This window comes from Fistularia commersonii, chromosome 13 (assembly GCF_037954325.1).
Source record: "Fistularia commersonii isolate RoL2024-O1a breed Wild chromosome 13, RoL_Fcom_v1.0, whole genome shotgun sequence".
Classification (NCBI taxonomy): Eukaryota; Metazoa; Chordata; class Actinopteri; order Syngnathiformes; family Fistulariidae; genus Fistularia; species Fistularia commersonii.
In genome coordinates this window covers 13,065,249-13,087,223 of record NC_141296.1, presented here as the reverse complement: position 1 = coordinate 13,087,223, position 21,975 = coordinate 13,065,249, and the positions used below count along the sequence as shown (strand labels likewise).

The 21,975-nt window shown below is 38.2% G+C and overlaps 2 protein-coding genes across 2 annotated transcripts; both read left to right on the top strand.

Moving 5' to 3' along the window:
* The first annotated feature begins 5,811 nt into the window (after positions 1 to 5,811).
* Positions 5,812 to 13,238, top strand: tmem33 (transmembrane protein 33). Its single transcript, XM_086158083.1, has 8 exons — positions 5,812 to 5,899; positions 6,930 to 6,997; positions 7,807 to 7,901; positions 8,051 to 8,238; positions 8,638 to 8,705; positions 8,881 to 9,014; positions 10,198 to 10,281; positions 12,173 to 13,238. The coding sequence occupies exons 2-8, from the start codon at positions 6,950 to 6,952 to the stop codon at positions 12,300 to 12,302; spliced, it is 747 nt and encodes a 248-aa protein (XP_086014209.1). The 5' UTR covers positions 5,812 to 5,899; positions 6,930 to 6,949; the 3' UTR covers positions 12,303 to 13,238.
* Positions 13,239 to 13,612: 374 nt separating this feature from the next.
* bbs7 (Bardet-Biedl syndrome 7) lies at positions 13,613 to 21,506 on the top strand. The gene is made up of 19 exons (XM_086158541.1): positions 13,613 to 14,055; positions 14,538 to 14,603; positions 14,750 to 14,812; positions 14,906 to 15,081; positions 15,171 to 15,357; positions 15,454 to 15,526; positions 15,649 to 15,756; positions 15,922 to 16,052; positions 16,319 to 16,403; positions 16,767 to 16,869; positions 17,079 to 17,271; positions 17,352 to 17,426; positions 17,496 to 17,564; positions 17,676 to 17,815; positions 18,401 to 18,565; positions 19,662 to 19,771; positions 19,870 to 19,973; positions 20,064 to 20,187; positions 21,205 to 21,506. Exons 1-19 carry the CDS (start codon positions 14,020 to 14,022, stop codon positions 21,336 to 21,338), a joined length of 2,142 nt encoding a protein of 713 aa, XP_086014667.1. The 5' UTR covers positions 13,613 to 14,019; the 3' UTR covers positions 21,339 to 21,506.
* The last annotated feature ends 469 nt before the right edge of the window (positions 21,507 to 21,975 follow it).

The window sequence follows — 21,975 nt, the reverse complement described above, 5'->3', positions numbered from 1 at the left end:
GAATTGTTTGTGCATGAATTGTGATTTCGTATACTTGAGTGCATAAGTGTGATATATATATACTAATATCAAAAAGGGGCTTCTTAATATCATGATATTAATTGATTTTCCCATGTCGCCCAATCCTCCAATCATTTTTTTCAAAATAGCGGTCACTTCCTTTTATTAAATGTCGTGACAGTAACCCGACTGCTGCCGCCGCCCGTCGTCGGGATCTGTGCAGGTAGAGGGAGGCCGAGGGGCCGGGTTGGGCCGGGGGTGGGGGGGGGGGGTCCCTGCCAACGCCACAGACTTTGACACAAAGTGCATTAAGTTGGCCGATCTCTCTCAAACCATTTGATTAATTCACTCCCTTTCAAGCCCAAGCGAGCAAGGAGTGGAGGGACGTGACCAATGACATAATAGGCTCTGTCAAACAGCCTCGCAAAACGCCCAGACCATTTGTGGTGACAATCCTGATGCCATCAGATCCATTATGGGCCCCCATTCAGCCCAGAAACAAACATAGCTCAACCCCCCCTCCCCTTCCCCACACACACACACACACACACACACACACCCAAAAGGGAAAAGTCAGCTTTCTGCTTGATCCACTCTGCTTTATGTCACTAGTTTTCTGACTCCTGACTCCTGTGGGCACAGGAGACCTTTCAGGCCATCCGACCTCCTCTTCCCGAAAAAGGTAAAAATTATAAAAAAAAAAAAAATGAAATGAAAAAAAAACACGATCTGGGTTTGTCGTAGCAATTTGAATGTGGTAAATAAATTAATATATTTGTTGTTATTTTCGGAGGCAGTAAAGGTTGCTGCTCTCTGACATATCCTGTGTAATAACAGCGTGCAACAATGTCATTATCATTGGTAAAGAGCAAACAAAGGTTTACCCGCTCGGGAACTGATGGATTTCATGATTTCCAGATGCTGAAAAATGATTTTGCATCTCAATATTTCAAAATGACTTTGTAACTTAATGCTCTGATGATGAACTGTGGATAACATGAAGAAATTGAATTTTTAATAAACTTCTTCTCCAAAAAGGAAAAAAATAAAGTAAAATAACATCCTTAATCATAAAGGCCAAGATCTCGTAGGAAACCGATCTGTTTATCAAGCAAACCGGAAATATAATGATGCTGTAGCCGTAACCCTCGGCGGCGTTGCTCCATCAGCATCGTTTAAAAAATAAATCTTTTTTTTTTTAATTTAAATGACTAAACTGTACTTCTAAATGCATAAGCGTGAAGGCAGAAATCCAACATTTTGAATTCCCGCCGGAGAAGAACCGCTTTTCCATGTGGCCCCTGATGGACAGCTCGAATCACATTTCCACCCACCCCAAAATAACCTCCTCTTAACAACAGCCTACTTTTATTTCTGTTTCCCTGATAAAAAGCAGTACACTTGCAGCCATCCTGATAAATATATTAAAAAAAAAAAATCCAAAAAATAAAATAAAGAAGTGTGGGGCATGAGGGGATGGGGGGGGGGGTTGCAAGATATGACTAAGCGTCATAAATGTTTTCTGTCCACATGCTCCTAAACACCACCAAAAAGGCCTTTATCTGACAAGCCGTGAATGAGAACCTGTTTGCAAGTTGCAAACTAAATTAGCAGGATGCAGTGGAGCCAGAAGCAGAATGTTAAGCAGAACCTTGACCTCTGCGGGGAATAATACTGTTAGGAGGAAGATAAATGATGCAACTTCGATTACTCCTCGTTTTTTTTTTTTTTCTTTTGTTTTGTTTTTTCTTTTTGACTCCCTTATTATTTTCTGCTGCAAAGATGAGATCTTGAAAGTGAATCTCAATGAGTCGGTGCGTGTTTTGTTTGTCTCCTCTTTCTTTTTCTTTTATTCTTCCCCTTCACCGGTGCATTTGAAAGGTCGAGGACGATGGAGGAGAGGGAGAAGTAAAAAAAAAAAAAGAAGGGGGATGTTGATAACTCGCTTGTAAAAGAGGGAAATGCGCCGTGTCCTCCTCTTCCTCACTATCAAACTTGCTCTTTCTTCCCGTCGTCTTCCTCGCTTGTCCCGATTTTCAGCCCCGTCAACACCCTGTTTGTTTAAGGCCCAAAAGGGAGAAAAAAAAGGGGGGGCCCTGAAAGACGTGGTGCTTTATTTCTTTAGAAAACAGTTTAACTTCGGTCTGTCACTCACTTTTATTTTTTTTTTTTTATATAAAGATGTATAGATATTTAATACTATTTTAGATGCAAATAAGAAGCTGGAAAATAAGACGTGGAAAACGTTTGAAATTAAAAAAAAAAAAAAACGAAAAAAGGGATTAACGCTGAAAAGATATTAGATTATAAAGGGATTTTCAATTGGTGAACGGTATTTTTTATAACCCAGTTTCAAATAATTACAGCAATATACTATTAAATCGATCTAACAGGAATGCACTAAATCCCAGCACTTTTTTGTTTAATTGCGTTTTGTCTATTTGATATAAAGTGGAAAAGAATTGTAAAATTGTTCGTTTGTTTTTAAACAGAACATGTTTAAAAAGGGAAATATCCCATTTTGGAACTTTTCATGAACAACATTATCTTTGTTTCGGGACTTGACACACTTAATATATCGAGAGAAAAATATTTTATACGAGAGGATCAGTAAATAAACCTCTTCTCATGAAGTCATATCGGTTCATTTCCAATTTCCTTGAAAAGAAGATATTATACTGGTAACTGCAATGTAATATGCTTCATTACTGCCTGATGTTCATCAAAAGAAAGGGGGGGGGGTTCCTTTTTCTTTTTTTTCTTTTTTTTTTTAGCATAAATTCAGACAAACATCTGCATTATTTATGATTTTCTTCATTGGACGGCAGAGGGACAGATTTCTTCCTAAACATGCGCTCCGGCAATTTCCCTCCCCATTCTCAGTGACTTAAAACAAAAAAAAATCCTCCCTTTTTTTTTTTTATTGTAACTATTATTATTATTTTACAAGACGAAACCGACGAATAAAATAATCTCCGGTGGGAGGAGGGGTTATCCACACAGTCCAAGCTTCAAACACACATTTAAAGACATTTAAGACCAAAACGAGAGGTGAATAAATGTGTACCATTAGAAAGACAGAATCATCGGTGAAATAGAGAAAACACATGCAAAGCAGGAGTCTGCAGCCTTTTTACTTACTTCTGTGAGCGGGCTCTCCGCTGTATAATTAAAGCTCTAATTTCCCAAACGCAAAATAGAGTGGAAAGAGAAGAAAAAAAAAATCTGCGACTATTTCTCAGAGATTCCCCTTTTACAAGTGGAAACTTTGTGTCCTCCTGCACCATTTTATACATGATGAGCCGTCAGTAATGGGATTATTAAACAAAAACGTTTCAGGCGCTGGCGTTAACCTTTTTTAATGGCTAATTAGGTTTTGGCAAAGAAATAATTAGATTCTACGGTGCTTACACTGCCTATATTTTCAAAATGGCATCCGACGCGAAACACACTCGTCCACCACGACACTTTGTGACGGTCGGCCGCCGACGTTCGCACTTCGGCGGCGGTCAGATGTGAGATTTTTTAAAACATGTTGAGACCAAATAAGGTGCACTTAAAGCTAAAATAATAATCCGATGCGCTGCTGCGGCCGCAACCGAGCGGCTGCACGGCTGCGAACGCCTGGTCAACTGCGACTCCTAGCGGCAAAAGGTGGTATTGCAACTGCGTACGGGAACGGTTTGGGCGTTGACCGCCGCGCATGCGCACGCTTGTTTTCTTCCCTGGTGAAAGCAGTAGTCCTTTTGCATACAATTTCATTTGATTCTGAGTGATTTGGGGGATTTGCGTTTCGTGATTTCGTGATTTTAATACTTTTACGGAAATGTCTTACTCATCCTGCCATGGGGTGACCTCTTGCCTACTTTTTTGGGTCTGTGGGTTTCAATTATAAAAGCTTATTGTGTTTCTTTTTGCATCTTTCCCCCAATCGATAGCAGATCCATTACCACGTACTTCTGATTGGAATTTTGCAAGAAAGTGCTACAAGCTAATATCTAGTGCAATGTTTATATTCTATTTTATCATTTATGCTCTGATCTTTACAAACACATGTGTGCTGCTGTGAAAAGGGCTGCTGTAAAACAAAAAGTCTCTATGGGAATTTCCAGTAATCATAAAGAATCTTATCTTATATTAAAAGAATTTCTAAGTACTGAGAAACATCTTAAAAACTGTGAGGAAATTATTAAAAACAATGCATAAAATGTACCATATGTCGTACCCCGCAAGAAATTTAATTTCCCCCAATGTAAGTCAGGCAGAGAAAAAAACACAATAAATAAAAATCAACCATTTACTCTGCAGGCAGTGAATTAATTGATTTGCAACACAAGTTTTCATACCCATAGGATGATATATTTATTAAAATGGGATAGAGAGCTTTGGATTATTGTTGTGTTGAATTGTTTGTCTCTCTCATCTGGCCATAGAAATGTTTTTCAGACTAAAGCTGTTTTATTCTGCCAAACATGAACTCCATGCTAGAACCGGTAAATTTAAAACTGATTTTTTTTTTACAATGAGTAGGTCATATCAAATTGTGCATTCCTGGTTTCTGTAGAACCTTAAATTATTGGATAAGGAACAGCTTCAATGAGTCCTTTTGACAGTAAACAGAAAATAAAGTATTTTTAGAGATGCTTTTTTTATCATGACACTTGGCTGATATCTGCTGATACACCTTTTTGTGCACTGAATTCACCCCTTCATCAAAATTTGTGAAAGTGATGTCTAGGGGAAGCGTCCTCGTGTAGCTGAGCATATGACTTGTCCTGCTGGGAAACTATAATCAGCAGCTGCAAGCTCCTTCTGAGGTGCACGGTACGAACACGATGTCTCCAATTTTCTCATTTACCCCCCCCCCCAAATACCCTTGTTTGCAGAGGAAGAGATATTAGAAATGATATAATTAGGAGAGCAGGCCAGTGGGTATGAGCCCCCCCCATGCATCTAAACAATTTAATAATAGGTTCCCTCAGAAATCTCTTACAGTAATTGGCCTGCAGTGGAATACATCCAAAATTTTGCATATTTTCTTTATACTTCCCTCCCCAGTGCAAATGTTCCTATTTCTTGTGAGTCCAACCCTCAATTTTAATGAATTGTTCATGGTTCATATTATATTTAAAAAAAGATTATTCCCTGAAGTTTGTTTTGTGTCAAGTGCAATGAGGTCAATAAAGGATGCTGTGTTGGTGCAAAGGTCAAGTCTAACAATGTATAACTGTAACTTAACAGATGAGTAACTGTAACTTTGCATTTGATCCATAATCCCCTATTTAAAGGTTTAACAGTTTCAATGAAACCTGTGGTGCAGGGTTTGCACTGTCACTTTGCTGGTAAGTTACACATATATTAATGTATTATAGAACAATGTTATCACTCAGTTTATATAGCCAAATAAACAGACATTTTAAGGCAAGTAGAAATGTTGAGCGGTTAGGAGTCATCATTACTGGTATCTGGCTTGTTGTTTGTTTTAGACAACTTCTCTACAGCCCGGATTGGGTTTCTAGGCGTGTTTTTACCAAGGCACAAGGTAAAAACAAGGGACATTAACACCATGCCCTGTGTATTAATGAATGAAACTGTGCAGCAATTGTAATCAAGACTAACGTGTCACCTTTAAGCTGGACTAACACCACAGTACAATACATTATAATTTTATTTATTTGATTTTTTTTCACATTTTTGTCTGTTTATGATTTTTGTGTTGGAAGCACAGCTTTGAGTATCATTCTTTGCGGCAATGGTATGCGTCACTCAAAAGAGCTCTCGTGAAACATCGCGATAACTTAAGCCTTTACGGCACAAGGTCAGCTGATCATTCACTTCGATGTGGAGAGGAGACAAGCATCCCTGTAACTCAGCAGTACAATACGACGCAGGAAAGCCGGTACGATATATACCCTTTGATTATTTTCAGTGTAGTGATTTGACTCTAAATTGGCATGTTTAGAAAGCAGAGTCAGTTAGCCTCGACCCGGCGCTAAATTCAAGCGTTCGTGGTGCTTTGTAGCTATCGTTAGCGAAGACGGTTGCTCCCCCACGCTAGTCTAAGTAAGAGAATATTCTAGATCCACCTGCCGCTAATGCCCGCCGGTAGAAGGGTAGCATTAAAAACATATTTAGAGAATTGAAGGCATTTTACACTCGTTGGTCTTTGGTAATCCACCTTTATTGTGTTCTGACGCTTTGTTTTCCTTTTAAAACTTCGTTACTTCATGGCGAGCATCATGTTAGAGTTAGCATATCGTAGCCACTTATCAAAGGGTCAAGTCATAGACGCCAGCAGTAGTTGTTTCTCCATTGCTCTTCGTATGACGATTAATTCGATAAAGGTTTCTCTCATTGACAGCTTATTGATTTATTTATTTACTCTAAAAGTCCGGACATTTTTAATTTCATTCTACCATTCATTTAACTGTATGACACCCTCAAACTCTCATTTTTTCCTGCCTATCATACCTATGTTGGATTTAGGCCGTTTGGTTGTGTGTGTGTGTGTGTGTGTGTGTGTGTGTGTGTGTGTGTGTGTGTGTGTGTGTGTGTGTGTGTGTGTGTGTGTCATTTCTTTTATTTATGGATAGTAAATTTAATTGATAGGGCAACACATTGTGCTTTCATAGAAATAAAGAAAGAAAAGTGCTTCTGTTGACTTCAAAGTTATCTATGATCACATTTTATTTTGATTTAATTTTATGTTTGCTAATCAACAAATTAGATGAAGCCCTTAGTTGGATAAATCGGTCGCACCAGAGACCAAATCTTCTAATAATAAACAGTCATATCATAACTGAGACTTGTTTAAAATTAATCATTTCAGATTAAGTAATGAATGAATGTGAGTGAGAGAGAGAGAGAGAGACAGACAGAGTGAGTGAGTGAGGGTTTCTCTCTTAAATACCATTTTTTTGTCTAAACAGGACAACTCACACTCCAAAAGATGGCAGACACCAACCACCAAAGCCCTCCTCCTCAACAAGGGCCTGTGGTAAGCGCTTTCTTTACTTGGCAACTTAATCTTATGACTATTTGCTCTAATATATAGACCTACTCGAACAACTTTTGATGCAGCTTTTGAAATCATCTATAAAAACATGTGACAGGTCATTAACCAAGCACTAGCTAGTAGTGGTACAATTTCAAGGTTGTGAGATTTTAATAGAGGTGGAGGTAATTGTTGTGATATTGAACTTTATGTTAGATGTGTTACGTCTCACTCCCATTAAAAATAAATCAATAGATAAATCTGCAAAATATCAAGGCTCATCTTGTGTAAAGGGGTTCCAACTCTGTTCTGCTCATTAGGGCAGTCTGGTCACTTTTGACATGAAGCACTTGAAAACATTTTGATTTCTTTCACAGAGTCAGTATTTAAAACTCTTGATTCATCTTGTTTTTTAGCATCTCTCAAAATGCTTTTTTTTTCAACTATCAGGATAACTTTATTTGATCAGTTGAACTGAGGGAGCAGGGACTTTCATAAGGTATAATTTCATCTTGTCAGCTGACTTAATGAAAGGGTGCGAGAAACAACTCTCAGATTAAGTTAACTTGTTTTCCAGTTTGTTCATTTTGTGCTGGCCTGAGACATCGAGTCAAGGCCTTAGCCTTTCTGCTAAATTTGCTTTTCAGAATTGCAAAATCATGGGTCAACAAATTAGCATTACAATATAGATGCTTGTACAACACATCATACTTACTAACCAACAGAGATAACAAACATAGGTGTGACAGGGTCTCCAGCTCTGAAAATGTTGTGCATGGTTTGTATCAATGTTCTCTGCTCTCCCTCATCAGCAATTTTTAATGAGTAACAAACTGGAAACTGCAATGTGGCTGTCACGGCTCTTCACTGTCTACTGCTCCATCATGTTTATTCTTCCAGTCTTGGGGTGAGTGCAGTGACATGTGAAAGACAAAATATTTTTGTAATGATTGATCGGATGTCAAGGAAGACTAGCAGCAGCATATCATTTGTTTTTGTCCTTTTTCCCCACCCAGTATAGATATCAGAATATTTTTCACTGTTTGTATTTTTCAGACCCTATGCTGCAGCAAACTTCTATCAGCGGGCGTTATTAGCCAATGCTCTCACTAGTGCTCTTCGCTTGCATCAGAGGCTTCCTCGATTCCAACTGAGCAGAACATTCCTGGCTCAGGCACTTCAGGAGGACAGCTGCCATTACCTTCTGTACTCACTCATCCTTGTTAACTCCTACCCAATCACAAGTATCCTTCAGATACCGTGAAAGTTATCTAGATTGTGTTGTTGTATAATGAAACAGGCTCAAGTAATTTGATTATTCATACCGCTTGTATTTTTTGAAACCTACAAAGAATTGCTTTTGCTTATGTTTATATGGGGTTTTCTCCCCCATTCAAAATTTGGAAAATGTTTCTCCCCCCCCTTATTTCAGAATGCCATCCTTTGCTTTTAATTCCTTTCACATGGAAATGCTTTGTGTTCAACTTCCAGAGGGATTAAAAATAACAAATGCTTTTTCATCCCAGGATTTTAATCTTTTTTTTTAAAACTTAATCAGATTTCTGTTACCAGCTGTGCAGCTTGTAACTGACAAGAAATGTTGGACTTTTGTTTCTATATTTATCCTTAACAAATGTCTCCAGTGAGCATCTTTCCAGTTTTCCTCTTCTCCTTGCTTCACGCAACTACCTACACTAAAAAAGTACTCGATGTAAGTACAAATACATTTACTTCCTATAATTTACTGACAAGGTTCAAAACTATATGGTTGAAAAGTTTGAAACACACAAGTGGAGTATGAACGCCTGTCAAACGGTGTGCTTTTGTGCTCTACCCAAAGTGAGGTCATGATTTCTGTTCTGGTATCCTTTTGACTTCTCTTTCAGTCCATGGGCCCGAGCAGCCTGATGTTTGTCAGGAACCTCTTGGACAAACTTTCATCCAATCAGCAGAACATTCTCAAGTTTATTGCCTGTAATGAGATCTTTTTGATGCCTGCCACCATTTTCATGCTCTTCAGGTTAGTACAGTGCACATCTCCACTGAAATGTCATTTTCACTCACATTTTAGCTGAAGCTAAATTGATATTAGCTGAGGTTAGGGTATCAAATATTAGACGAAGGCAATGTGTTTCATCTGATCAGCTTTTATACTCACAAGTCATATTCAGAAGGAAGCTCCTGTTATAAGAGTTAATTGAAATGTATTCAGACAGTGTGCAGAACAATTTATGTACATAACACTGACAATCTGAAAATTTTCCATGCTCACAAAATAAGTTTTCTGTGTCAACCTCAATCCAAGTTAGATGTGAATACATAAGTTATTTTAATAACTCAAATGCAAATTTGTAATTTCAGCACAACAAAATATCAAACAAGAAGGGAAGATGTTAATGGTCCCATAATCTACTCAGATGATTGCTATTATTCTTGTGAGGAGACCCTAACAGAATGTATATGAATAATTATATGGTCATTCATTTGATGTTCATCACCTATCTTACAATCTTCCCCAGGTTTTATTTAAAGTTCTTGTTTGATATCTGACATTGATCTTCACACAATATAGTTCTGTTTTTATTTATTTATTACTAATTTTCTGAATAGTTTGCTGTAGCTCCTTTTGTTTATTTGACTCTTCAACTTATACACGTACTCCCGCACAAGTTTAATTTTGCCTCTCAGTCAGTCCTATCTTCCAAACTCTGTGAATAAAATTATGAACACCGCAATTAAATGCCTTTTGTTTATCATGTTATCAACGGTTGTCATTGACATAACTATTGTTTGTCGGCACCTGTAAATATATCTTAAGCAAATGTGGCCCAAGAATGAACAATTTATGTGGGATATGAGAAAATCGTGACAGTAGATTGATCATTCAAATTTTGTAGTGTTAGAATGGTTTGTGTAAATGAAGATTCACTTCGAAAGAAAGAATATTTTAATTTTGTGAATTTGGATATTTTAATCTGGATATTGATCAATAATTTCCAATATTTAGATATTGACATTTGGGATGGGTAACACTTGACTATTAATATGTGCATTTCAGCAGTAAGTCAAGCGATCTGCAGGAAATTTTTCATCACCAAAGTAACAGATTAAATGTCTTGCTGTATTTTATGCGCAGACTTGGTTTTGGAACATTTACCATTTATAATCTTTTAATTTCTCACTTATTCATGTCATCCTTCCAGTGGCCAGGGAAGCCTGCTTCTGCCTTTCATTTACTACCGATTCCTCACTCTCCGCTACACATCAAGAAGAAACCCATACTGCCGGTAAGATGTTTGATGATGACAGTATAATGGAAATATATGGCCAACTCCGCTGGGTATCCTTCCAAGGTGCTGTGTAGCCCTCATGCAGATGATGCCCGGGAAATTGACAGCATTTTGTTTGGCTAGTAAAATCTTATCAATCTGCTTCAAAGAGCATGAATCCCAGATTGAAGAGATATCCATTACATCATTGTAATTGTACAAAGTAGAAGCATGGAGAAATGCTCGGCTCCAAAATACATTATGACCCAAATATTAACTTTAGAGGCAAATCTATCCCAAATAAGAGCATTATTTATTGCCATTGGGTACCATCAGAGGGTCTCGCTTACTAACGGCAGTCATGAAGTGTGATTAAGAGAATTAGTCTCTTATTATTTTTCCTGATTGACCTTAAGTGGTTATTCTAAATCATGCTCTTAGGGAGCCTTACCTTATCAACCATGTCCCTGAACACCCACCACAATTGTAAGAAAAATAAAGGATAAAGTTTTTATGATTGTTCAACAAATTGCCCAGAAATTTGATACAAAAGTTACTTTTACATCTTGCTAGTGATTCTTACAGCAGGCAATCACAAAGTGGCCGTTTAGTCTTGGTTCTTGTGATGTTTACAATTTTATCAAGGCTGTGGAATTTGGAGATACTTAATTTTAATTTGCACTTTGTTTAAATGTAAAAATAAGACTTCACATATATTCGTGTGCATTTCGGTGTAATGTACTCTGGCTTTCTACCAAGTGTGAAATTCTTGAGCAAAAAAAACATTAATATTCATTAGACACTAACTGATGGTTGATTTCTAAATCTCCTTTAGGAATTAGATGTCAGGACATTGAATTATTTTAACAACACCAGTCGCCAGCTGTGTGCCTGTTGGTAACACCTTTAATATATATCTATAAAATGCCAATAATATGGCAGATCTAGTTAGCCAAACGATGGATCAACAGACTTTAGTAAAGTTAATCATGTTTGTTGAATTCAGTGGGCTGAAAAAGGAGAATTCAATCTTTATCAAAACTAAGGGCTAACAATGACTGTCCTTGGAACTGAGCTTTCCTGGTTGGATTCCCGCAATATCCCGAACCTTTTGGAACGTTGTTGAGCAAAGAACCCCTAACTGCTCCCTTGAGGCCGCTAAGTGGCTGCCAACTGCTCATGGTTCAGCCATGAGAAATATGGTTATTTATTTATAGCCATGGTTATTCTCCACTTCTATTTTTCTATTACTTCTTCTTGCTTTAGTAACTATTAAGTTAATTGAATTATTCTTCCCTCAGCCGCAGGGAATCTTCAATCTTTGTAGTTAGTGCTAACAGCTAAGACAATTTATATTTCATTATATTTCTTATTCTTCCTCCTTTCCACTATTGTCTATTACTGTTATGTTTTTACTTGAAACTCTGGCACAACAATTTCCTTCGGGATTAATAAAGTTGTTCTCATCTCATCTCATGATGGGTGAATAATAATTTCCCGCAAGGGATTTATAAAGTATAATACAATAAACAATAATAACAATCAGTTTGCGCATCCATATTTCCTCCGTCCCACTACTTCTGTCCCACTCTCTCCCTCAGTCCTCATCCCTGGCCCTGGAGATGAAGTCCAGATGTTTTGAGTGTTTGAGCTATGCTCCAAAGTGTAGAAAGAATATGCTGTATTTTATGCATATATGGCACTGCATGTGTATATATAGGGGTGTTTCATGATGGTCTGCAGAGTATAATTTTGTGCATTTAATGTAAAATGTTACCATATAGGAAACCAAGGATCCTGTTTCTTGGAATAGAAAAGTCAACCAAAAAAGATGAATGTACACTTAATGTGATGTCAGAATGGCCAACAATGCTTGAATATTTATTGACCTTTTTGCTTGTACCAACAGAACCCTCTTCACAGAGTTGCGAATTCTCTTGGAGCACTTTATCATGAAGCCTGCTTGCCCCATCTTCTTCAGGAGAATGTGCCTCAACAGTATCTCCTTTATCAGCCGCCTCGCACCCACGGGGCTCTGATTGCCTGAAGGCTTTTCTCTAATTTTGTTTTACCAACATTTAGGATGTGACTTACACTTTGATGGGGGAAAAAATATCCAAATAAAAGAAGGAACTTTTTTTCTCTCTTTTTTTTTTTTTTTTTTTTTTTTTTTTTTTTGAATGTCAATTTAATAGTCTGTGCGCCAGCTTCTGTACATCTGAGAGAAGTTGAAGACCAGCCTGTAAAGCACTGAAGTCTCCTTGTGATCCTCCTTTCCCCCGGTCTTCTAAACACGACCTCATTCAAGCAGTGGACACCCTTAACTTTGTACATTGACTGAGTGGAGCACAGTGGACATCAACTGTCCTCTTTTGCTGTTTGTACCATTTATCTCCTTATTTATTCCTTGCCTACTCAATTTTGAAACACATATTTTTAACTTAATGAAAATGTGGTGCATAATTTTAAGGGTTTTATTTTAATTATGCTGTGCTTGGGGGGAAGGCGGGCGGGTATGTGTGACGCTTCTATTTAGTTAGGTATATTCTTTATGTGCAAATTGCCACTATGATCTATCTAAATGCCTAATTTTCAATGTACTTTGTCGATGCCATCAAGATACACTTGAGATTTTTGGGAAAGCAGTCTACTTAAGGTGTTGAAATGAAATGTACATCTGCTGTATTTTATCAAATACCTTTAAACTATCTGACAAATTGCTGTAGGATTCATTCTTTAGATGGGTTGTGCAATGCATGTCAGTAATAGGGAAATATACTGCTGTTAAATGCATTCTTACCTAGTTTCTACATTTCAACTCATTTTGGAATGGTTCACGTTTGTCTGGCCACTTTCCAGCTTTGTGCATGCTCTCAATAGTTTCTGCCACCTTTTATGTGTTTCATTTGTCTACAAATCACATTTTTATTACAAATTTATCTCAAATTAACCAATAAAATATGGAAGAACTCTAACATGGTTGTGTACTACAATTGACTGTTGTGATTGAAAAGCTTTATTAGGAACGATTTACTTGACCCTTACGTTTAAATCTGTTGTCTCAATATTGTATTGAACTACTTTCTCTAGTACTGCGTGTATGTAGCAGTAAAGCTGTACTCTGAGCTGTCAGCGAACTAAGACGCATATACGAGGGGAAAGCATAGTTTTTATTTGTCTGCTGTACATTCAGTGCTTCCTTCGTATTAGCTGAATTCTAAAATACATGACTATTCAGTCTTACGTCCCTCCTCTGCTAAGCCACTCCGCCAATCGAAGCACCGCCTTGTTATTCCGCTTGACTATGACATCCAATGAAATCGCGTTTTGTTGATGGCTTGATACGTTGCCATGGTAACATCCATTGCTAGTCCACTCGGTGTATTTTAAGTGTTTAGATGAGTTGTGTTGTTCGAGCCCCATAAACGCGTCGACTAATAATTTATTTGGATTTTGCGACGTTGAGTTTTCCCGTCAATACGTTTTATTATCGCCCAGGGAGCGACCGACGTGTCTCGAGCCGCCATCTGCCGTGCGGATAAATCGTGTACAGCCAATTAGCTTGCTAGCTGGCGTTAGCATGCAGAGCTAATCTGGATAATCCCAGTGTCTTCACTAATTATGTCGATTTTCGTTTCCTATGTATGAAAAGAGTTTGGAATGAGGGCTTGCTGCGAATGGACCTCGATATGTGATGTGAACAGAGATCTAACCGGATAGAATTAACAATTCGAAGACTTTCAAAGGGAAAAGACGATGGAGATCAATTTAAATCGCGTCGATTATGTCCAGGTAACAACACTGGATCATTGTATTAAGTTCCTGTTTCGTGTATATCTGTTTCGTGGGAAATCACATTATTTCCCCAGTGCGAAGTACAGAATTCGGGATATTACACTGACAGCGTATCCTTTTGAAGAAACGGAAAACAAACCAGAAATGTTTTTTTTCCCCTTCTGACATAATTTGTCATTCCTTTTCAGACCTGTTTAAATAAAAGATCTGATTGTTGAAGTGATCAAATTAAATTGAGAAAAATCTTTTTCTCATGCTGGTAGTCATTTTTTTATTTAGCATTTTTAGGGATGTCTGAAAATATAAAATTATTTTTGTGTTTTCAAAGTTACTTCATGTTATTACTATGGTTCCCTGCCGATGGCAACTTGGTCACAGTGAGCCCCTCGGACAAGCGCAGACCTTGCATTCATCGTTCATTCATTTTGTTCTGATGCAGGTCATAGTAACAATCATCTACCTCTAATCCTTCCTAACAGGTGGGTGTCACATCCCAGAAAACCATGAGGCTGCTCCCAGCACTGGGGAAAAAGGCAACTCAGAAGGTATTAAATCTACCTGACATCTCTAAACTACAATGTTTTGATGGCTTGCGATATACTAATAATGATACATTAGAGGGGCTGTAAATCATGCAGTTGTTAAAATATTTTATTTCATATGAAAGGTAACGGGTATCTTTTTGTTGTAGGTTGCTATCGCGGACCAAGATGGCGTACTCATGTGTTTTGGAATGAAGAAGGGAGAGGCAGTAGTGGGTGGTTTTGAATAATCAGCAGTACTTGTGAAATGTGTATCAATTCACATGTCTCTAATAGCTTGTTTTAATATTCTTTATTTGTTGCAGCCTGTGTTTAAAACACTGCCGGGGCAGAAAATAACCCGAATGGACCTTGGAGGGGCTGTTGGGACTCCTCAGGAGAAGATCTTTGTTTGTTCTGGTTCTCAGGTCCGAGGATTCACTAAGAAAGGCAAACAGTTCCTCACCTTTGATGCAAACCTCACCGAGAGCATTAATGCCATGTAGGAACAGCCTTTCTTTGTTTTTCACTATATTGAGGTTTAATTTTTGTAAGTCTGTAGACACAGTGCTTTTCTACACTTATTTTCAGGCATATCTCAGGTGCTGACCTCTATGTTTGTGCAAGTTACATCTATAACCACTACTGTGACTGCAAGGACCAGGATTACTACCTGTCTGGAGACAAAATCAACGACATCACGTGTCTATCCTCGGACAAGCTCACTCGCATTGTGCCGATCCTAGCATGCCAGGATCGCATTATTAGAGTCTTGCAAGTAGGCTAAATGACATATTACGTTCAATTTCTGTCTCTGTATTTTGACGTACAAAAGCAACGGAACCAATTTTGTGTTGTCCCGTTGTAACTGTAGGGATCTGAGCTCGCCTATGACATTGAAGTACCTGGTCCTCCGTCCGTCCTCGAATTGTACAACAAAGACGGAGGTGAGTTAATGCTCAAAGTGCAATGGAAACTGCTCTAGGGTGACCTTACTACCGTAGTGATGCATGAAACTTTTTTTTAACTGATGCAAACTGAAATCATGAAAATTTTCATGATCTCCCAGGAGAAGAAATCCTCCACGGAACTACGGATGGGAAAATAGGTCTGATTAAGATCGATGAGAGTGCAGGTGTAACTAAATGGGAGATCGACAATCAAAAGAAGAAAGGAGGTAGGTTTGTCTTGAATACCTGCCATTTTCAGCATAGAAACTGAGCTTGAAGGAAGGTTTTAAATCATTGCTGTAAAATCCTATGTCTTTTTGTATTTATGATTGCAAAATCACCGCAACACATACTCTTCGCCCATCCTTTTTTGGACCGTGTTCTGTTTCCAGGAGTCCTTTGCCTTGACACCTACGATATTATCGGAGATGGAGTAAGCGACATCCTGGTGGGCAGAGATGATGGGACCGTGGAGGTGTACGGTTTTGACAGTTCGAATGAACCCATTTTGCGATTCGAGCATGTGAGTTGCTGTCACTTTGCACAGACGATGAACTGGAGCGAGTTGATACTCCTATCGTTTCAAAACAACAATACTATGAACAATGTACATTTTCATATAGATCTCTTATTTTTCTAAATATTTTTTCTATGCATTCAGTTACTAGTTGTTTCTATATGCAAGTCACATGCTAGTCATCCCTAAATGAAACAATGATGACATAGAGTCTGTGAGCCATTCGACATTTGAGGTTTAGATATTGGTCAGTGTGTTGTTGTTGACCACAGGTGTTGTCAGAGAGTGTGACATCCATCCAGGGAGGCTGTGTGGGGAAGGAGTCTTATGATGAGGTGCTGGCTGCCACTTATACAGGTTAGATGAAACTCTTTCTAGTTGAAAAGTGATGAATTAGAAACAAGAATCATTATTGGTAAAAAAGGCAAATTGATGAATGCAGCTTACTTGAGTGTGAATGTTACTCTATCAAAATATTTACTGCGGGTAACGCTATGGTTAGCTGCAGCTATTTCCATCCATCTATTTTCTTGAACAGATTCTACCGTTTGCCAATTTTTTACTAAATGCAGCTCAAAGGCTCAAACGATCCACGAGGAGAACAATTCCAACAGGGTCTAATATAGATTAATATAATGAAGAATATAAATATAAGAACATGTTGCCATGCCAGACATACAAATGTGACACATTCACTATCTCCTACACTGCCACTTCCAGGGTGGGTGACAGGTTTGACCACTGAACCCCAAAGGGCTGAAGTTGGCCCTGGAGATGAAGTCAAGATGAGTAAAGAGACACAGTCTAAAGTGGAGGCTCTCCGGTATAGTTGTTCTCACTAAACATACAATATCAAGAATAAGAATAAGAACAACTTTATTTATCCCGAAGGAAATTGTTGTGCCAGAGTTACAAGAAAAACATAACAATAATAAATGATAGTAGAAAATTGTATAAACAGTAAAAAGTCTTGTTCCCGACTCTTGTCTGACTTTTTGACAATAATTTCACATGATATTCCTAAATCTACAGGGCTGAGCTGGAGCAGCTGCAGGTGAAAGTCCTGCAGGGACGTGAACAGTACCAGCAAACCTCCCAGTCGAGCACGGCTTTCTCCGTCGTGCCCGTGTTCAGCATCAATGACAAGTTCACCCTCTGCCAGGACGACGCCAGCTACAGCCTCACCCTGGAGGTGCAGACTGCCATAGACAACCTTTTGCTCCAGGTAGCACGCTGCAAGAAAGCCCCTCAATGGTGCAACATGTGTTATAAACTTTAACCGAGTGACCCTCCCCTCCGATGCAGAGTGACGTCCCAATCGACCTTCTGGATGTGGACAAGAACTCCGCTGTCGTTAGTTTCAGCGAGTGCGACTCTGAGGTCAGCAGCTTTTTGGTTTAAACCCAGTGTACTTGTGTGTCTTTCTACTGACTCTCTCTTCTCTCACAGCAACCTAATGGGAACTTCCTCCTGGCTACATACAGGTGTCAGGCCAACACCACCAGACTGGAGTTGAAGGTAACTTTTGCATACAAACTCTGAATACCATGGAATTTTTTTGGTCCCTTAGCACCATTACTTGAACAAGACGTGTGTGTGTGTGTGTGTGTGTGTGTGTGTCACGTGCAGGTGAGATCCATCGAGGGACAGTACGGCACCCTGCAGGCTTACGTGACGCCCCGACTGCAGCCCAAGACCTGCCAGGTTCGCCAGTACCAGATCAAACCTCTGTCTCTGCACCAGCGGACACACAGCATTGACCAGGAAAGGTGAAGACTGACTATGGATTTATTACCCATAAATCAGATTGATGTCACTGAAAATCAGGAAACCACCTGAAGAAGATAGCATATCAATCCAAAATATTGTTGAACTGTTATTTCTTATTACAGGAAATTACAATTTCAAGCACTTTCAGTCTTGTTGTTGACAGTTTCCTTTGTTCCAGTCTGTTTTATTCTTCATTTAAGTCTTTTTATCCTTGGATTTGTTAATAACCTTCAAAAATGTCCCAAATATTAGTTCAAAGATATGCTGCTTTTAATAAAATTATATAGTTATTGAAAATAAATGTTCACATTGTTTTCATGAAATAGCTTAAGAATATCAGCTTCATTTATGTGAAAATAGGCAAGAAATTGCTGAGAGCTTACCAGTCAAATGCTCAGAAAGAGATCAGGGGCCATATTAAAATATACCAACTTATTGAAATTATACAATGTCTTTAAATGTCAGGGAGGCAATACCAAGCCAGATTTTTTTCCGTTATCGAAACGGATAATGTGATATAAATCATTTTTCTATTTCTGCTCTAAATAATACAAGTGAACTCTGTGTTTTACTACCGGGAACAGACCCATGAACAGCCTAAGTCTAGTGGGGCAGTTCAGTTTCGCAGAGATCCACTCCTGGGTGGTTTTCTGTTTGCCTGAGGTGCCCGAGAAGACGCCGGCTGGGGAGAACATCACTTTCTACTTCCACAATACCTTCCTTGGCACGCAGCTGGAAGCCACCTACTGGTAACCATGAGCTCGGTTTTCTGTTTGATTTTGGCTCCAGGGCGGACAAACTCACTACAATTGCACAGTTTGGCGACAAGCAAGAAAGAATTGCAAATGCTGGACCTTAAAAAAAAGTGATGAGTTAATTGCTAGATTGAAAGGGTAAAAATATATATATGAATGATCTCAAAATAATCTTATGAACATGAATTATTTGATAGTAAAGAGCTGTAAAATGAGAATTAGTGGGGTTGAATAAAGTTGCACAAAAATGATATATAAAAAAAATTCCCAATCTTAATCTCTTGGAAAAAACAAATGATCAGAAAATTACATTCTTTAATATTTGTACCGCATGTCCAGCAGTTAAGGTCGGGGGCGATTGGAGTCTATCCTAACTGTCGTGGGGTAAGAATTGCGGTTCACGGCCACATTTAGGGACGTACAATCATTAACTCACACATCTTTAATTTATGGACTCTAGATTTTTTATATCTAAATGTGTGATACCTGTATGACACTTTTAAAGATTAGTGTTTTTTTAAACTGAAGATTTTAGGCGCTGCAGTGGTGAATCGGTTTTGGTTTGGGAACCCACCCCGGGTGGGTTCTCTCTCTTCTGTCCAAAAACGATCTTCAGGTTCAATGAACACTGAATTGTCCAGAGGTGTGATTGAGAGAGTAAACGGTTGTATGTCTCCATGAGATTGGCTCCAGTCTTGCTAATTCTTTTCTAAACCCATTTTATTGGCCTTCATCAGACAATGACTTTTTATCAGTATCAACATGTATGTTGATGCATTTGAAATCATTGCACATCAATACCTTAAAGTATCCGATCATCCAGCCCAGCTTCATGACTGAGTTTGGTTGGATGGGAGTGAAAATAAACTGCCTAGAATTGAAGGGGAATTTATGAGGAAAAGCACCAAAACAGAAGCATTACGTATTTGTTACAAGATACATGAAATGATTAACTGCCTGTTCTGGGAAAACTCCAGGAAAATTACCTCCTGAAAGAGACCCTGTCTTATGTTTGACTTTGACTCAGTTCCATGACTTCTGTCTAATCAGGGCACCAGTTAACTTCTGATTTATTACATTGTTCTCACAGCAAAGGGGAGGGCCACTTCAAGTCTGATAACATATCCACCATCTCCATCCTGAGTGATGTTCTGTCGAAAGAGGCCACTAAACGTAAAATCAATCTAAACATCTCTTACGGTGAGTTGTGTCTGATCCACTTTCTGCAATCTGACATCCTGTACTCTTTGATCAAGATTTTAATCCTGCTTTCGTGTCGTTTCTTATAATTTGCTAAGATATAAATGATGACTCTGTGAGTCACACCTTGAAGATGATCCATCCCAAACTGGAGTGTCAGTTACTGCTGGCCAGAAAAGTCCAGCTGATTGACGCGCTCAAGGTAAGCGTACAGAAGGTCAATCACCTCTGTGAGTGTGTACATCTTTCAGCGCGGCTGGTGATCAACTCCGTTCTCCTCCTCACCCCGTAGGAGCTTCAGGTTCACGAGGGAAACGCAGACTTTCTCATCGCAGAATACCGCAACATCCTGGATGAGTCTGCCTCTCTCCTGGAGGAATACAAAAAGCAGCCAGCACACTTGGAGAGACTTTATGGTGTTTATTCCCATCCACTAACTTTCTCTGAAATATGTTCCTGGTGTTTTCTCAGGCATTCTTTTTACATTTTTCACAGCCCCACTTGCCATGTACAGAAATTTTCAGTCTTCCATTTCAAACACACAACAGTATCCAATAACATAACATCAAAAAAACAACAAATAAAGGGAATTGAATTCATAAAGACAAAACATATCAGTTGAGCAAGGATCCTTTCAGTTATTCCCTGAAGCTTTTACAATCATGGCAAGACTCTCTGCAGACCTGGGCATTTCACATCTGGCCTGTTTTACTTTTTTATCCGGCCCGCCAAACTATTTTCTTTGAACATTTTAATAAGTATTTTCAATCAATATTGAACATAGAAACTCCTTATTTTTTCCTTTTGTTTAATTTTGTATGGATGATTACATACAAAATAGTGCTGGCACATTTATACAATCATGAATGATTTTAAAGTTGAACTAAAACGCCAAAAAATTGAAATATTTAAATTGCAATTTTCATTTAGTTCAATTTACATAATACCTAGTTGGCCCATGCATAAAGATGAAATAAGAACCGTGGCCCACCAGCCAAAATAATTGCCCACCCCTGACTTACTGCATTGTATTCTCTTTGAAGTTTTATTCAGCTGCCACCGCTGTAAACTAAACCATTCTCACCATAATCCAGATTAAACGAGAAGCATTGAAAAGAGGTTGAAATTACACTTGTTACTTGGCATGGCTAAACATCATTTAGGATTGATTATTATTGTTGTTGAATAATTCAGGCAAAAAATACTCACGAGACATCGAATTATTTATCACTTGCCAGCATCATGTCACAAATACCAGGAAAAAATAGATTGCCTTCAGCATTTTAGGAAAAATCAATATGGAGCACAGACTGGTCCAGTTTATTGATTAAAAATACCGTTTCCTAGAGTAAATTTCATTTTGTGTTGATAGTAGAAGTAGCAGCTTGTTAGTCAAGTTACAATGTATAACCACTTTTTATTTTTTATTGCAGGAATGATCACAGACCTCTTCATCGATAAATTCAAGTTCAAAGGACAGAATGTGAAAACCAGGGTGTCTTCCTTGCTGGAGATATTGGATAATTATGATTTGAATTCCCTGTTAGAATTTTTCAATGACGTATAATTGTATGTAGATCAGCTTTTTGTTTTTTGACATACTTTTATAATGTAAATACCGTTGTCATAGTGTCATTATATACTGCTGTTTCAGTCTATGATTTATCATATGTAAAGGTTCCTCATAAATCTTTGGCTTTTGAAAAATAATGTGATTAATAAATCACTATAGTTAGCTCTAGGCTGTTATGCCTTGTGTGTTTGCTTTCCTGCGACACGCGTTTTCTGGTTCTGTTATTAAATATGAGACCAGTTAAAAGCATAATTATATATTTTTGGGGACTTTTATATTCCCTTTTTTTCTTGTGAATAGATGATGCTGAAACTCAAAGATCTAAAATACGAGAAAGGAAACTGCACTGAACTAGGACATTTTTGATTCCCATCCATGCATCGGATCAGATTGAACCCTGTATTTGCACACGATTCTACAATGCCCAACATGTCAGGGAACTTTTGAGAATGTTTCAAACCCAAATAAAGGCCAATAACCTATAATAAGAGAGAAATAAATATATTTGAATATGTAAAGCATTTAGTTGACTGGTTAACAGCCATTCAATAAAATAACACATCACAAAAGCCAAATTACAACAAGTATGTTCAGCATGAAATATAACTATGACTGACCATCATTGTGGAAA

What these genes read in the sequence shown, in the direction of transcription:
- tmem33 (XM_086158083.1), top strand. Translation starts at nt 6,950, where the DNA reads ATGGCAGACACCAACCACCAAAGCCCTCCTCCTCAACAAGGGCCTGTG. An exon ending in ACACTAAAAAAGTACTCGAT is followed by an intron (nt 8,706 to 8,880) that starts GTAAGTACAAAT and finishes CTTCTCTTTCAG; the next exon opens with TCCATGGGCCCGAGCAGCCT. An exon ending in AGAAGAAACCCATACTGCCG is followed by an intron (nt 10,282 to 12,172) that starts GTAAGATGTTTG and finishes TTGTACCAACAG; the next exon opens with AACCCTCTTCACAGAGTTGC.
- bbs7 (XM_086158541.1), top strand. Translation starts at nt 14,020, where the DNA reads ATGGAGATCAATTTAAATCGCGTCGATTATGTCCAG. An exon ending in GGAAAAAGGCAACTCAGAAG is followed by an intron (nt 14,604 to 14,749) that starts GTATTAAATCTA and finishes TTTTTGTTGTAG; the next exon opens with GTTGCTATCGCGGACCAAGA. An exon ending in CAATCAAAAGAAGAAAGGAG is followed by an intron (nt 15,757 to 15,921) that starts GTAGGTTTGTCT and finishes TTCTGTTTCCAG; the next exon opens with GAGTCCTTTGCCTTGACACC.